At 35.0% G+C, this 16,384-nt stretch overlaps 1 protein-coding gene across 1 annotated transcript in view; it reads left to right on the plus strand.

The window, feature by feature from the left end:
- Nucleotides 1–16,384, plus strand: part of LOC131413386 (uncharacterized) — a 241,448-nt gene that overhangs the window by 134,598 nt on the left and 90,466 nt on the right. The window contains 2 exon segments of the mRNA XM_058553914.1: nt 13,657–13,739; nt 13,832–13,906. Coding sequence (XP_058409897.1) covers nt 13,657–13,739; nt 13,832–13,906 — 158 coding nt within the window.

A 16,384-nucleotide genomic window follows, 5' to 3' on the forward strand; every position in this document is an offset into this window, starting at 1 on the left:
TTGACATTTTCTAAAACAGCAAAAATAACTATTTAAGGGTATGATTTATGAATGTGGTGTGCCTACAGAGCTTCCATCTGATTATGGCTTTCACTTTAGCTGCTGAACCTCTTTCTACAAACTGCTGGAAGGGCAGCTAATTAGTGCTGTGTGATCAGATATTTACTACATATAGAAACACACAAAAAACATAATATCAATCCAAAACCTATGATCTTGTTACTTCTTAGAATTGCCTTTGTCTAGTGAGAAGAGAACAGTTGAGACCACAGCTGAGGCAGGGAAAGTAAGGAAGAGAGAGTAAGATTGATAGTATCAAACCGCCTTTATGAAACATGTATTCTTTGGTATAAATAAGGAAAGCAACTTGCAATGATTAAAACATATTTTGAATCCTTAGTTGTCTTCTAGATTGCTGGCCTCTATTAAAAACTTCTTAAAATAATAGATAGCTTTAATTCTTCAAGCAAAAGAAAAATTGTATCATCTTAAAGATTTTCCATATTTATTATATAGATGTAGCTCGACTATGGAAAAAAAAGAGAAAAATCTTTTGTATTGCAAGTTTTAAATGTGCCAGGCTAAGGTTTACTTAATTAGAACCTCGAGGCAATAAAGGAGCCCTTTTTAAAATTCTGTGATTCTTAATATGCTAAATAATGCAAAGCTTCGACTCTTCAAGCATGAGACACACATCTGGCAGCTTAACATTTAAATTACAGGAGGAAACCTCACTTCAGTAGTAATTTTCTCAAAGAAAAGAATAGGAAATGTATTACAACTAAATTTAATTTCTTTTTAGATTTCCATCTTGTCTAATTGCAGGCATTTTTCTCGGTTCTTTGTATTGATATTTTTTTACACTAGTTTTCTGTACATTTTATTAATCTTTAATTTGAGATGCTTCTCACAGTTAGAGCTCTTGAAAAATTGTGGTGTATTTTACTTAGCAATTTGTTTTGAGAAATCTATCTGATCTCAAGTAGTAAAGACAATGGTCTAGAAAATAAAGGGAAATGGAATTTCATAGACCCACAAAAATATTACTGACAAAAGTCAACCTTTTTCAGTTGGTTCCACTTTCAAGCTTTAATGTTTTTCAGTATTAATGTTTTCTCTGTTTTGCCATTTTCTGGCTGTTTTTCATGCAAAAGTTATAATAAGCAGCATTCTTTCTTTGCATTTCTCCAAAGGACAGTGTCAGATCCTTGATGAATTTTACAAAGGTCATTCGGAAAAACCATTAAAAATATGTAAAAAAGATTAACACAACACAAGAAAAACACACTTTTATACACGCAAGCATTTATATAGAGATAGGGTACTGTAACGTTATACAGTTTTGACAAGTGTTTTCCTTGTGCACCTCATGCATGATTAAAAATATGACTGTTTCATTTATATTTTCTGGGTGATCTCAGCTGACACATTCCAAAGGCATCAGCAGATTACTGTTATTTGTAAACGTTCATCTTTTTCTCAGTATAAGAGGATCTGATAATTAAATTGAGTAGTATTTCCATAAAATAAAATGGACTTTCAAAATAATTAACCTATATTTGTATTACTAACACATAAACATGGGTTCTAGTTAGCCCATGACAAATTTGTATGTCCATTTCCACTTTTAATTAAAAAATTAAACATTGCAACTTCCAATTTTAGCTATGACAGAGTAGCTGGTACCAGCCTAGCTCTTCTGCTGTAATCGACCATTAAACTGGAGTGAATATATGAAGCATTTTAATATTTTAACTGTTTTGGGACGTTAGCCAAGATAAAAGCATCTTGGAGGAAGCACAAGACTTCCTGATCCCTGAGAGAGTGAAACTTTTGAGGCAAACCCTGGGTCTCTACCTGGGCACAATATTCTGACTATAGGGCAGTGAAGTGGAATCTAAGCAGAGAAAGTTCCACTGAGCTGAGGAGACAGAGTCAGGCATTCAGGGCAGCTGAAGCAGCTAGAATCTGCGGAGTGGAACAGACAGCAGGGAGATGTGCAGAGGGGAACCCAGAAGTCAGTATAGGGATTCCTCCCTGAGTACTTGGTTGCGAAGTGTGCTTTACATAACCACAGTGAGACTAACTGAGGCTTTGCTAAGTGGCTACTATGGACCTGAGAGTAGAACAGAGATACTAGAGTTGGAACAGAGATGGAGTTCAAGCCAGGAGAGGCATATTAATACCTCGCTATCAACTTGACAACAAATTGAGGTGCCAAAAGTCTGCATATTAGGAACAAAGACAATGCTGTAGAGAGGCTACTCTAAGCCTGCCTGGAGCAAAGTTCTGACAAGATTGGCAGAGGAGTTAGTGTTTTGAGCTTGAGTTTTGATAAATTAGAATGGCTTGGAAACCATCTGTTTTTCACAGATATGCTCTAATGAAATGTAAATTTAAGCTTACACAAGTTTAATGGGATTATCCAGTAATTGAACTATTTACTAGGAAAAGATATCAACACCTTTCCAAGGAAGGTAACAGAATCCAGAGTCTTCTACAGTGTCTATTATATAATTTACAATTACCAGACATGCAAAGAAACAGAAAAATATAAATCATAGACATAGGAAAAAGTGAACAAAAATAACCCAGGATGATTCAGATATTAAGTTTAGCAGAAGCCATCAAAACATCCATTATAAACATGTTCATGAATTTAAAGAAATTACTTTCAAATAATGAAAGGGAAATATGGTCTTAATAAATGAATAGTTAAGTCATCTCAGCAGAGACATGGAAATGATCAAAAATATAACCAAATGGAAGTTACATGACTGAAAATCCAAGAATTAAAATAAATTAACCAATCTGAAGTACAGAAAAGAAAAAGCAAGGAGAAAAATGAAGAGAGACTCAGAGACCCATGAGGCAATATAACATTGTTTTCCATACATATAATAGGAGTCTTAGAAGGAAAAGAGGGTAATAAAATGGAAGAAAGTATGTATTAAAAGGGTAATGACTGGAAATTCCCCAAATTTAATGGGCTATATTGACTTATAGGTTGAATACTCTTAGAGAACCCCAAAAGAATAAATACAAGGGAAATCACACTTAGAAATATCATAGTCAAACTGCTGGATACCAAAGTTAAAGTGAAAATCCTAAAAGTAGATGGAAGGAAAAAAAACACATTACGTACAGGGGAACAATAATATGAAAATTAGCTGACATTATCATCAGAAACAATGGAGACCAGAAGTCAGTGTAATGAGATATTTAAAGTACTGAAAAAAATGTCAACCCAGAATTCTCTATCGAGCAAAAATATCCTTTAAAAACTGAGGTTGATATGAAGACATTTTCAGATGAAGGAAAGCTAAAACAATTTGTCTTCAGCAGACTGGCATTATAAAAAAAACTAGAGAATGTTCTTTAGGCAGATGGAAAATGATACAAAGTGATCTACATAAGAGAATGGAGGAGTACTAGAAATTGCAAATAGGTAAATATTAAAGACTCATTTTTTCTAATAATTTTCTTAAAATATAGTTTACTGTTTAAATAAAATAAAATGGTACCTAAGGTGGGGTTATAAAGCATGTACTGATAAAAGACCTGATAACAATAGCTCAAAGGATGAGGGAATGGGAATTAGAATTATGCTGTTTTAAGGTTATTACATTTGTGAAGTTAGAAGTACGAAGTGTGTTATGTGAACTGTCAGGTGTGAAGTGTGAAATTCTGTAATATTGACTCTAAATAGACATGGGTAATTTTAGGCTGCATGCTATCAGTCCTAAAGCAAACAGTAAAACAACTGGAAAGATGTGAAATAATAGAATGAAAAAAAAGAAACAATAGAAAAAATATAGGCAATAAGATGGAATACTGAAAACATATGCGAGTAACCGAAAAGAAGGCAGAAAAGGCTCAACAGAAGAACAAAAAAGCAAAAGGGACAAAACAAAAATGAATAGCAACAGCAAGATGGTAGACAAACTCAACCGTATAAATAATTACATGAAATGTTCAATGCTAAATAAGTAAATTAAAACTCAGGATTGTCAATCTAGATCAGAAAGCAAGACTCAACTATGTGCTGTTTATAAGAGATGCACTATAAATTAAAGACAGAAATAAGTTGAAAGTGAAAGAAGTGAAAAATATATACCATGGAAACACCACCTGTAAGGAAGCTGGTGCAGCTACATTAATGTCTCATGTTAGAAATCCGATGATAGACATTGAGACCAAGACACAAGACGTGATTTATTAGGAAGACATAACAATCCTAAATATGCTCCTCATGACAGAGATTAAAAATTCGTAAAATGCAAACTGACAAAAAAGTGGAAAAATTAGACAAATCTTTAACCATAGTTTGAGATTTTCATGCCCTTTTTCATTAATTGATAAAACAAAAAGAAAAAAAGGAAATGAAAAAGGGTATAGAAAATCTGAATGATGCTACTAACCAGCTTGACTTAACTGATATTTCCAAAACACTACACCTGAAGACAGGAATATACACATTCTTTTCAAGGGCATATAGAATGACTGCAAGATAGATCATATGCCAGGCTGTAAATTGTATCTTAGTACATTTCAAAAGATTTAAATTTTACAGCATATGTTTCTCTGACCACAACAGAATTAAATTATAAATCAATATAATATCAGATGAAGCCCAATATTTGGAAATTAAATAGCACATTCCTACAAAACCCACAGATCCTAGAGGAAATCATAAGGGAATTAGAAAATATTTTGAATTCAATTATAATGAAAAGAAAACATATAAAAATTTGTGGGATGACACTAAAGCAGTGTATTGAGGGAAATTTATAGCTTTAAATACCAATATTGGAAAAGAACAAACATTTAAAATCAATTTTATATGTCTCTACTCTAAGAAACTTAGAAAAATAAAAGCAAATTCAACCACAAGTAGTGTGAAGGCGATAAATAATCCTGATAAGAGTAGATATTAAAAAGAAAAACAGGCAAACAATAGAAAAAATTAACTTAGCTTTAAGTAGATTTATTAAAAAGATTAATAGAATTCATAAACTCCTAGAAAGCCCAATCATGAGGGAAAATAAGAGAGAAAATGCAGATTTCCAATATCAGAAATGAAAGAGGTGCTATCACTACAAATTCTACAGACATTCAAAACACAGTAGGAAAATATTATAAACATCATTTTGCCAATAAATTTTTTAACTAAGATGAAATGGATAAATTCCTTTAAAAACTTACCAAAACCAAATCAACAAGAGATAGAAAATCTGAATAGCTTTATGTATCAAATACTTCAAATTTTTTTTTGTGTGTGTGAGGAAGATGGGCCCTAAACTAACATCTGTTGCCAATCTTCCTCTTTTTGCTGAGGAAGATTAGCCCTGAGCTAACATCTGTGCCCATCTTCCTCTATTTTGTATATGGGATGCAGCCACAGCATGGCTTGATGAGTGGTGCATATGTCCATGCCCAGGATCCGAACCCACAGACTCTGGGCCACCGAAATGGAGTGCACAAACTTAACCACTACACCATTGGTCCGGCCCCTGAATTTTTAATAAACATTTTCCCACAAAGAAAACTCCAGACCAAGATGGTTTTGCTAGGGAATTCTGTCAAATTTTTAAATGTTTCCAAATCAAATTATTCCAGAATATAGAGGAGATAAGTGACTGATTCTCAGGTCATTTTATGAAATTAGCATAACTCTGAAATATGAATCTGACATATACATTAAAGAAAAGAAATTTAGAGGCCAATATCTCTCAGGGACAAGAATACAAAAATCATCAATAAAATATTGGTAACTGAATCCATCAATATAAGAAAAAATTGAATCCTACTTATACATAACGACAAAGTGGAGTTTATCCCAAGAATGCAAATTGCTTCAACATTTGAAAACTAATCAACAAAATGCGCCACATTAACAGAATAAAGGAGAGAAAATATACAATCTTCTAAATAGATGTTGGAAAATCATTGGACAGAATTCAATGCTGATTCGTGGCTAAAATCTTGTAGCATGTTAGGAATAGAAGGAAACTTCACCAAGTTGATAGAAGTAACATCATACTTAACACAGCAAACATCATACTTAATGGAGAAAGACTAAATGTTTCCTTTTCTAGATCAGAAAGAAAGGCAAGGATGTCTAACCTTATTACTTTACATATTAGAGGTCCTAGTCAGTACAACAGAAATTCTAGAAGAAAATACAGGAAAGATCTCACAATCTTGGCAAAGATTTCTCAGACACAACACAAAAATAACTTACTATAAAAGAAAAACAAATAATACATTGGATTTCAACAAAATTAAACATTTTTCTCTTCAAGTTTTCATTAGGAAAAATAGAAGGTAAGTTACAAATTGAGAGAAACCATTTGCAGTACATGTATCTGACAAATGGCTTGTATCCAGACTACCTAAAGAACACTTACAATTCACTAAGAAGAAGAAAAACAAGTCACTTTTAAATTTCCAATACTTGAACAGAAGTTTTACAAGAGAAGATATGAAATGTGCAATTAGTTTATGAATAATGCCTAACAATATTTAGTTATCAGAAAATGCAAAGTAAGACCATAATGCACTACCACTTCACACTTACTGTATGCTAAAATTAAAAAGACTAACAACATCAAGTATTGATGATGATTTGGAGGAAACTTTCGTATATTGTAGGAGTATAAAATGGTATAACCACTGTGGAAAACCAGCAGTTTTTTCTTAAACAAGTACTTATCATATGACCCAGCATTCCACTTCATGTATTTACCAAAGAGAAATGAAAACATACATCCACAAAAAGACTTGAGTATAAATGCTTATAGCAGCTATACTCACAACAGTCAAAACTTTGAAACACAAGTACTCATCAATAGATGAATAATAAATAAATTGCAATGCATTGATAAAAAGGAATACTACTCAGCAATAATAAGTAATGAATTTCCCATAAAATGGATGCATCTCAAAATACTGAGTTGAGTGGAAGAAGCCAGAAACAAAAAAGTAAATACTTCATTATTCCATATATGTGAAATTTTATAACAATATTCTAATCTATAGTGTTAGAAATCAGATCAGTGGTTTCTAGTGTGTGTGTGTGTGTGTGTGTGTGTGTGTGTGTGTGTTTGTGTATGGTAGGGCTAGGGGGTTGAATGCAAAGGGTATAGGAGAGTTTTGGGGAGTGATGCAAAGTGTTTTCTATTTTAGTTATGGTGGGAGTTACATGGATGCATACATTTGTCAAAACTCATTGAACTGTACAATTAAAATGTGTACATTTTATCATATATAAATTATAACTCAACATTTTGATTTAAAAATAATAATATCTGATTCAGCTATTCTAGATTTACCTAGGGGAAATGTGGGGTGTGTGGTATCAAAGTTGCCAGTGATATCCACATTTGATCCAACTTTTAGAATCTGCAAGGAATAAGGTGGTCCTTGCCCTTGCCTTTTACCATAAACATGTCATGCAGGGTTGGAGTGATGAGATGAGTACTTGTATGAAGAGAGTTTGTGGTGAACCATCAGTCTTCCTTTGATTTTATTAGCACTCTTGCCTCTAGTCTTAAATCATTGGTTCATATATCTAGTCTGGGCTAATAATAAAAAAAATGTTTTCAACATCTTTTGGAAGCTGTACCCTGCCTGCAGTTTCCTTCAGTCTGGCTCTAAAAATTGAGAAGAGAGGGCATAGCTTGGTTACATTCTTCTCTATTTCTGAGTCGTATGCTTCTACCCCTTGTTCTCCATCTTGTGAATTGTGGATTTTGATCCCTTCCGGGTCTTATCAGTGGCAGGGCAAGGGTAGAAGGCAGAGAAGAGCTTATTTGTCTTGTGTTGTCATAATCATGAGTTGTCGAGTTTTTAAAAACTGACACCTTCTTTCATGGGACAGTTTTATGCTTTCTTTAGACATACGCTTTCCATATCTTTCTCTTTGCCAGGGGTGTCTCACTTTGTGCTGGTCTCTCATCACTTCTCTATTGGAACCAGGCACCTTGCAGTACACCTCTAACTTTGTTCTCTATGTATATGACTAGGCGTGCTGAAAAAGAAAAAGAAAGTAATCATAATTGAATGGAGAAGCACAGCAGAACAAACACATTAAGGAAGAAAATGAAAAGAAAAATGAATATCAACCCAAGCTAACTGGCAACACAAAGAAAAGGAAAGGAGGAAGTGGAGAAGTAAAATAAATAAAATATAACAATTATTTTTTTTAAAGATTTTATTTATTTATTTTTTCCCCCCAAAGCCCCAGTAGATAGTTGTGTGTCTTAGCTGCACATCCTTCTAGTTGCTGTATGTGGGACGCGGCCTCAGCATGGCCAGAGAAGCAGCGCGTCGGCGCGAGCCCGGGATCCGAACCCGGGTCGCCAGCAGTGGAGCGCACTCACTTAACCACTAAGCCATGGGGCCGGCCCAAAATATAACATTTTTATAATAATATGATAATTCCTCCAGTAAAAGTCACTGACACACTAGTTAAAAAGAAAAACTCAGCTACATAGTACTTAAACACATAAATGATAAAGAAAAGTTGAAACCTATGGATGAACTAAGTAATACTGGAAAATTAAAACAAAAATAAAGCTCCTGGGAGGCAATGTCAACATCAGGCAAGTTGGCATTTAAGGTTTAAAAAGTTTTAAACAGTAAAAGAGGGATATTTTGTAAAGATAAAAGGTACAATTTATGAAAAAGTTATAATATGACAGAACCTATATGCACCAAATAACAGATCAACTGAATATAAAATCTAATAAGGTTTCATATATGTGAGGGAATATATACGAAATATAATAATAGAGGCCACTCTCTCTGATCACATTCTAATAATACTATAAATTAATAATTCAAAAGTTATCTATTGGTTGCAAGGATTTGAGAAAATAGATTTCCTTTTATGCTGCTTGTTGAAATTTTTTTTAGTTTTTAGGTTTTTTAGTTTTTAGAGTTTTTTTTTTTTCCAGTTTTAGTTTTTTGCAAAGTGACTACATCTCAACATACAATATATGCAAAATCTTTGACCCAGCAATCCCACTCTGGAAAATCCATCCACAGGAATGAAAGCACCAGTGTGGATGGATACATGTAAAAAGATTTTATTGGAGCATTCTCTTTGGTAGGAAAATAAAAATGAAGAAAAAAAGTGAATGTACATCAGTAAGGGCTACAATTGCAGCATAATATAATGTACAGCCATTGAAAATAATAAATTAGAGCTATAGTTATTGACTTGAAGAGAATTCCATTAGATACTGTTGAGTGAGAACAGATGTAGGAAGGCACATACAATACATAATCTCCTTTTCGTCAAACAATGAAAAATACCTCTGTCTATGTATATGTTCATATGTTCATATATGTGTGCATGTGTATACCTGGTTAAATGAGAAAATAAAATGGGTTATGTGTGGCAGGTGAAATGAAAAGAAGTTAGGGGAGTATGAACGGAAGATGTAAAGAAGATCAAGGGGAAGAAAAAGCCTTTATAAGAAAAAGATAATTAGATGTATATTTGATGACTTGTAGAGATGACTACAATTTCTTATTATATGAAAAAAGCAAGTTGTGAACAAAAGTGTACGGCTTGATTCTATTTCAGTTAAAAGTCCCCATTTATCTATCTGTCTATCTGCCTATCTATCCATCTATCTATCATCATCTATATATTTACCTGTATATCTGCCTGTACATGTGGAGGAGGGAAGTGATGAAGGTTCAAGTCAGTTATGGCAGAAGAGAGGAAAGAATAGCTATAAAATCTTCTTAATGCGGTAGAAGAGAAGGTGGCAAATGATTAGCTGTGGCTGACCATAGAGAAGGAAAAACGGAAGACAGAGATTTTGAATCTCGGTGGCTTAGAGAGTAGCAAAGTAGTGAAAAGAAGTAGGAAGTACGGGGAAGGATTCCTTTGAGACGAATGAAGTTCAGTTGTGTTTTGCATGTCTGAGCGTGGGGTGTTAGGAGGACTCCCAAGTTGTCGTAGTTGCTCACCTGAATAGGAGTGGGAAAGTATGAAAGAAAATCATGCAAGAGCCCATGAGTTTTAGTTTACTTATAGGTTATTTATGTACAGTTGATTTGACTATATAGTACAGAAAGATTTTATAAACTTATAAGCAAAAGGAGACACAATAAAGAAGAACATTGATACAGATGATTATATAAGATTAAAAATGACATCTTGCACACACACATACACCTCTCAAAGAAATTAAAGGGCACTCTGAAAACTGAGAAATATATTTTGAACCATTGTGTTGGGCGAAGAGTTAATATCTTTAATACAGAAAGATAAAAATCCCAAAGAAAATGTTAAATGTTCCAACTGAAAAAAATTGGGGACATGACATGGCAGGCAATTTACAACATAAAAAGCATAAATCCTTAGCAAACAAAAACATTCAAATTCATTAGAATTATAGGATTGCAAATTGAAAGAACAATGAAATATTATTGTTTTTTCTACCAAGTAGGCAAAACAGAAAAATAGGGTGAGGGTGAGTTTTGGCAAGCGTGTAGACGATGGATGCTTTCATACGTTGCTAGTTGCAGTTTGAATTTTGATAGTTCTTTTTGTGAATGTTAAGTGTTTGACTTAGTATTTCTGATTTTAGATACTCATTTTGTGAAAATAAGCACAGATGAACATCAAGTTTTTGTAAAATTTGTTCAGTGTGATATAAATATCTAACCAAAAGGGGCTGGTTAAATAAAACCATATGATGTACTTCTACATAGTGATTAACAATCATACTTTGAGGAATATTTAATAACAGGCAAGAAGCACAATATGGTAAGTGTCAAAAAAGATGCGAATTGCATATATGGTATGATCACAATTTGATAAAAATTGTATTATGTACACATTTATATAAAATATAATAATTATATGTATATAATTATATGAAATATATATTAATTATTCAGTGTATGAATTATTATATATAAATACGTTTTTTAAACAGGAAGGTAAATTTTAGATCAAAGAACATTTTACACGAGAACAGAGAAAATGTTAAAGACTTTTAGGAGTCTATCTTTTTCATAGAGACTTTGCTACGTGAACATGGGCGACATGGCCAGGATATTTGTCATGAGACGCTGGGGATAGGCCTTGGTATATGGGTTCATCGAAGTGAGAGGTCAAGCCAATGACTTGAGAGGCATAAAGCTGAAATAATACTTGCTTATGTGGTATCTCTGTGTGCGTTTTAACACATGAATATATAAATTCCATTAAATCAGACACTGTTCCTGGTAGGCAGAATTTCTAAGATTATGTCCCAAAAATGTCCAAGTGTAATCCCCAGAACCTGCACACATTGGGAGGGAGACTCTGGATGAACCTGACCTAATCACATGAGCCTTTAAAAGCAGTGAACTTTCTCAGGCTGGTAGCAGAAGAGAAGGCAGAAGGAAAAGACAGAGAGATTCAAAGTATGAGAATGACACAGTCTGCTGTTGCTGGCTTGAAGGTAGAGGGGATCTCAATGAAAGCATGAGAAGGAGATGAATTCTGCCAGCCACCGGCAAGACTGAAAGAGGATGTCAAGACCCAGAGAGAACGGAAGCCCTGGCTACCCCACTAATTTTGACGTTGTGAGACTTAAAGGGGAGGATGCTATGCCCCAATTTCTGACCCACAAAATTTGTGAAATAATAAATGGGTATTGTTTTAAATTGCTAAGTTTGTGGAAATATGCTCCAGCAGCAATAAAAAATGAATACATTATTCAGTGTTTAAAAATGTACATAAGTAGAAAATGGGATGTTGTTTCTCAAGTAAGATAAAACAGAGGGATTAAATATTGGACTTTGAGGCCAAATAGAACTGGGTCCAAATTTCAGATGTTTTACTGATTAGCAGTCTGATTTGGGAGAAGTTCTGTATCTCTCTAAGTCTCAATTTCCAAATCAGTCAAGTGGGATAATAATAGCTCCTTCAACAGTTTGTTTTGTGTGTGTGTGTGTGTATGTGAAGTTAACAACATGATACATATGGAGTTCTTAGAAAACATTAAAAAATGCATTCTATTATTTCATATTTGTTACTTTAGCTAGTAAGCTATGCATTGAGAATTTAAATTATAAGGCTTTAAAAAGAATCATATGTTTAAAATCTAAATAAAAATGCTTTTTCCACTTCTTTTCCCTCCCTTTCTTATCTTGATTTTGACCATATCAACCTCACTATCAATGAATTCTGTTTTAGACTCAAAGTAAGGAAGCTCTTTCAAGGGTTTACATGACCCTTATCTCAATAGACTGAAGCATGAGGCTTCTCACAGAAGGGCACCTGACCCATTTGGCTCTCCCCAAAGAAGGACATTTTTTGTTGTCTGCCTTTAGTTTGGCACAGTGCACTGGGGGCAGGGTCAGAAAATATGTGAAACCATCACTGCTCAAAATGCGTGAGCCACACAGACCTAGGCTGGGGAGAAGAGACTGGCTGGGTCATCTTAGGGAGAAAAAGTTTGTCAAAGCATGCAGACATGGAGAAAATGTCCTCAAAATTAAACACTATGAAAATCTCATTAAAATTTGTCCCAAAGGACAATTCCAAAGCGCAGATGATGGCAGCATTCAATCCCTGGAGGGAGAGAAGAGGATGGCAGCAAGGCTTCGGTTGCTCATGGTATATGTTACATGTGTACTTTTTAAAAAAGATGTTGAGTCAACCTCTTTGTCAAAGCTGTGGCTCTACTGAAGTACTCCAAGCTCTTACAGCTTCTGCGCCAGGATATTTGTCATAAGACACTGGGGACAGGCCTGGGCATATGGGTTCGTTGAAGTGAGAGGTCAAGCCAATGACTTGAGAGGCATAAAGCTGAAGTAATACTTGCTTATGTGATATCTCTGTTTATTTATTTATAATTTAAGAAGTATTTATTGAGAAGGTACTCTTTTTCAGGCACTGTGCTAGACACTACAGGAGAAACGAAGATGGACAGGATGCATTGTCTGCAAGGGGTTTTTGATCTAGAGCAGTAGTTCACAATTGGGGACGTTTTGCCTCCCAAGGGACATTTGACAATGTATGGAGATACTTTTGGTTGTCACAACTGGGGGAGGGGTGGGGAGGTAGAGGGTGCTATTGACTTCTAGTGGGTAGAGGCCATGGATGCTGCTAAACATCCTACAAAATGCATGACAGCCCCCACAACAAAGAATTATCCAACCCAAAATACCAATGGTGCTGAGGCTAAGAAACCCTGTTATAAAACAAGTCATGCAAAATATGAACAGGCAGCTCAGGTGGGAAGTGCTGGGTACTGGCAGAGAATAGAACTCCCTACTCTCAAGGTTTTATATCGGAACATTGGTATGAGGTACAGAGAAGTTTCTTTGAAAACTTGATCCCAGAAACATAGCTGACGATAGAGAATCTTACCCGGGTGAGGGTTGGAAAGCAGATCAGACACAGCTGCTGCTTGTAAATTGCATCCCTGTGGTGTGGCCAGTGGTAGAATTCTACCTGAAGTTTATGCATTGACGGAATTAAAACTGGGAGCCTAGAATAGCTTAGAGCCTCCTTAGCATTTGTTTTTACCATTTGTCAGGCCTTATATAAGCTCTTAGATTTCAGCAGTATAAGCTTACATATCCTCTGAAGTGAAAATCTGTAATATATTTTTTTCCACCTTTTGTTTTTAACCCTAGGAAGCATTTCTAATAAAATTGGTCCCTGCCTTACAGACTGTGATCTCAATCTCTCAAAAGAAGACCATGAGTTACACAATAAGGTAAGAAGAAGGCTGTGGAAGTTGGCTTTGGAAAAACCATGAAAACAGTAGCCCTTAATTATTAACTATAATTTCTTAAAATATATTTTCAGGTGGAAAGTAATTTAGTCTTCAAAGCAGGTTTTGAAGTGTGGGACACGCCAAAGCAGCTGACGTTTGTGAAATCAGTAATGCCAATAAATTTTTAGTACATCCGGATCAGACTTCTTTAAGCTGTTGAGGAGTTTCGTTAAATTAATCAGTCTATAAGACTCTAGCTCAGGCAAGGTGATTAGAAAATGTGCTGACTGTACTGTGTTTTACTTGGCATGATCATGGCTGCCATGAAGTCTGTCCAGAAACGATCTTAAATTTATATAAATTACCTAGCCTGGATTTCCAAATATTGCTTAAATTACTTTTCTGGTATTACTGGATCCAGTTTTTAGATGCTTAACCATTTCTAAAATCTATATCTATGTAGATCAAATGACTGAGTTGTAAGTATTCAGAAAATATAGCCTGGCTAGAAAATTGAAGTAAAAGGATTCCCCTCCAACCCTGCCCTTCCCCATACAAATTTCTGAATTCTCCACTATCCTGACTAAGTAAATATGGGTCTGTAGAGCCAACTTTCATGCCATTCTCTCAAGACTGACTTTAAAGTCAGTCTCTAAAGACCAGACCACCATCAAGTCAGATAAATGACCAGGTTTTTAATGTCCAGATGACCACTTACAGCATTTACAGTTGTGGTTGTTTATACATCACAGTCTGTATTACAGAAAGCTTAGGAATCAAAAGTCTAGTGAAATTTGTAACAATGAAAGACTATCTACTGAGTGCTGGGAGATTACTAGGTGCCAGGAAATGTTCTCAGTTCTCTACATCAAGCAACTTATCTTATTCTCACAACAAACTAATGAGATAGATACTACTATTAATATCATTTTTCCTATTTTACAGGTGAGAAAAATAAGGCATGGAGATGGAATAATTTAGCCAAAATGATATTGCTAATAAGTGTATAGCTGGGCTTTGAACCCAGACTGTTTCTAGACTCTATATTTGTATCCATCATGAAATAATATTTCAAAAAAGTTGTGTATTCCTTTCTCCTTTCAGCCAGGTATATGTTTCCTACATCTTGGCTCTTATAACCTTAATATAAGAGCTAGGATAGGAAAACAAAGGACAATTTGCTAGGAAGGAAAAAGCTCACATCTTTTTATACAGATTATATATTGGGTACTTTTATGCATTTTCTTTGGGACACTAAAGAAAGGATATGTCCGTGTAGTTTCTAGGATATTATGGATCTAATATTAGCCTCTTAAATGTTTTTGTAAATTCTCATACCAGTTGTTGACCTTAAGCTTTGGGATTAGAAGAAAAACTAAAGCAGATAAAGTGAGAAAGAGTACAATCACTCAGAAAACCTAAAACGCTTCCCCATGTTTTCTGAGTTTACGTGTTCAATTAAGGAGTTTTCTTTTTCATTTTATTTTTAATATTATATTTCAAAAATTGTACATCTATTGCTTGGGAGAGTAAGCTCTTCCCTGGGGGTCAGGCACTTGGGAAGGTGTCTTAACTCTGAATTGCTTCAGGAAGCAGCTTGTGCCTACTGGGGATGTGTCTCAGTAACATCAGTGCTCAGAGCAGACAGAGCCAGAAATTCACCCACAGTATAAGCCACTAAGTGTTGTGGGCAAGGGTGGTTATACCGCCTACTAAATCTAAGTCTAAGACTGTCTACTCCAATTTAAGCTTTTTCCTTTTTTTTCTCTAATCTTTTCATGGTTATGTGGAATTAATTTGGATCCTCAATTGATATTAAAGACCCTAACCTAGACAATTCATAGAGTGGCTGTGAGAAAATGAAGTTAATACTGTACTTCACATGAGAAGTATTAGTTTTTCAAATAACACATGGCCAGAGAGCAATTTCTGGCATTTGTGGCCAGAAATACTAGTTGTCCTCCAGAGGGCAGAAACACACGCCCAAGGGGGTTAGTTACTTGAGGGGTCTCTCCAGGTAAATCCTGAGCTACCCAGCTAAGAATACCTTGTTTCTCTCTGGGCACTGCTAATGGAAAGCCTGTCCTGAAAAATTCTCTGGTACACACATCAGACATGAATTAAAGAAAGAGGAAATAGTGTTCTTGCTGATGGTCTCAGGATTTAGGCTGGATTTAATTTGGAGCTGTGATTTCTTTCTTGGATGATAATAACAGCACCAATGGAATTGAACATGATGTCATATTTATTTGCTTTGATACTTTAGATGCACCTGGTGTTTGTTGTTGTTATCTATGACTTGCAATTCTGTGATCTTATTAACACAAACCTCTTAACAGAGGACGTCCACCCCAAACCTTCTTCCATTGCCTTTTGAAAGATGGTGCACATCACTTTTAAAGCGTCCACGGCTGCTCACTTCTGATCTTCCCAGGGCAGTTCAAAAGCATTTCTAATCCTCAGGATTCAGCCTTTTATTCACTATTTCCTTTTTCTAAGTCTCTCTCTTTTGATGAAACAATCCCTTTGCTCTTCATCTGGCCAGATGGGCAGATGAACAGAGCTCCCCAGATCCCCACTCAAAGACCCTCTAAGGAGTTTGGGGAGAAAAATGTTGCTGTTAAGTGGAGCTTAGTTGTGCTAGC

The sequence above is a fragment of the Diceros bicornis genome, chromosome 14 (genome assembly GCF_020826845.1).
Source record: "Diceros bicornis minor isolate mBicDic1 chromosome 14, mDicBic1.mat.cur, whole genome shotgun sequence".
Taxonomy (NCBI): Eukaryota; Metazoa; Chordata; class Mammalia; order Perissodactyla; family Rhinocerotidae; genus Diceros; species Diceros bicornis.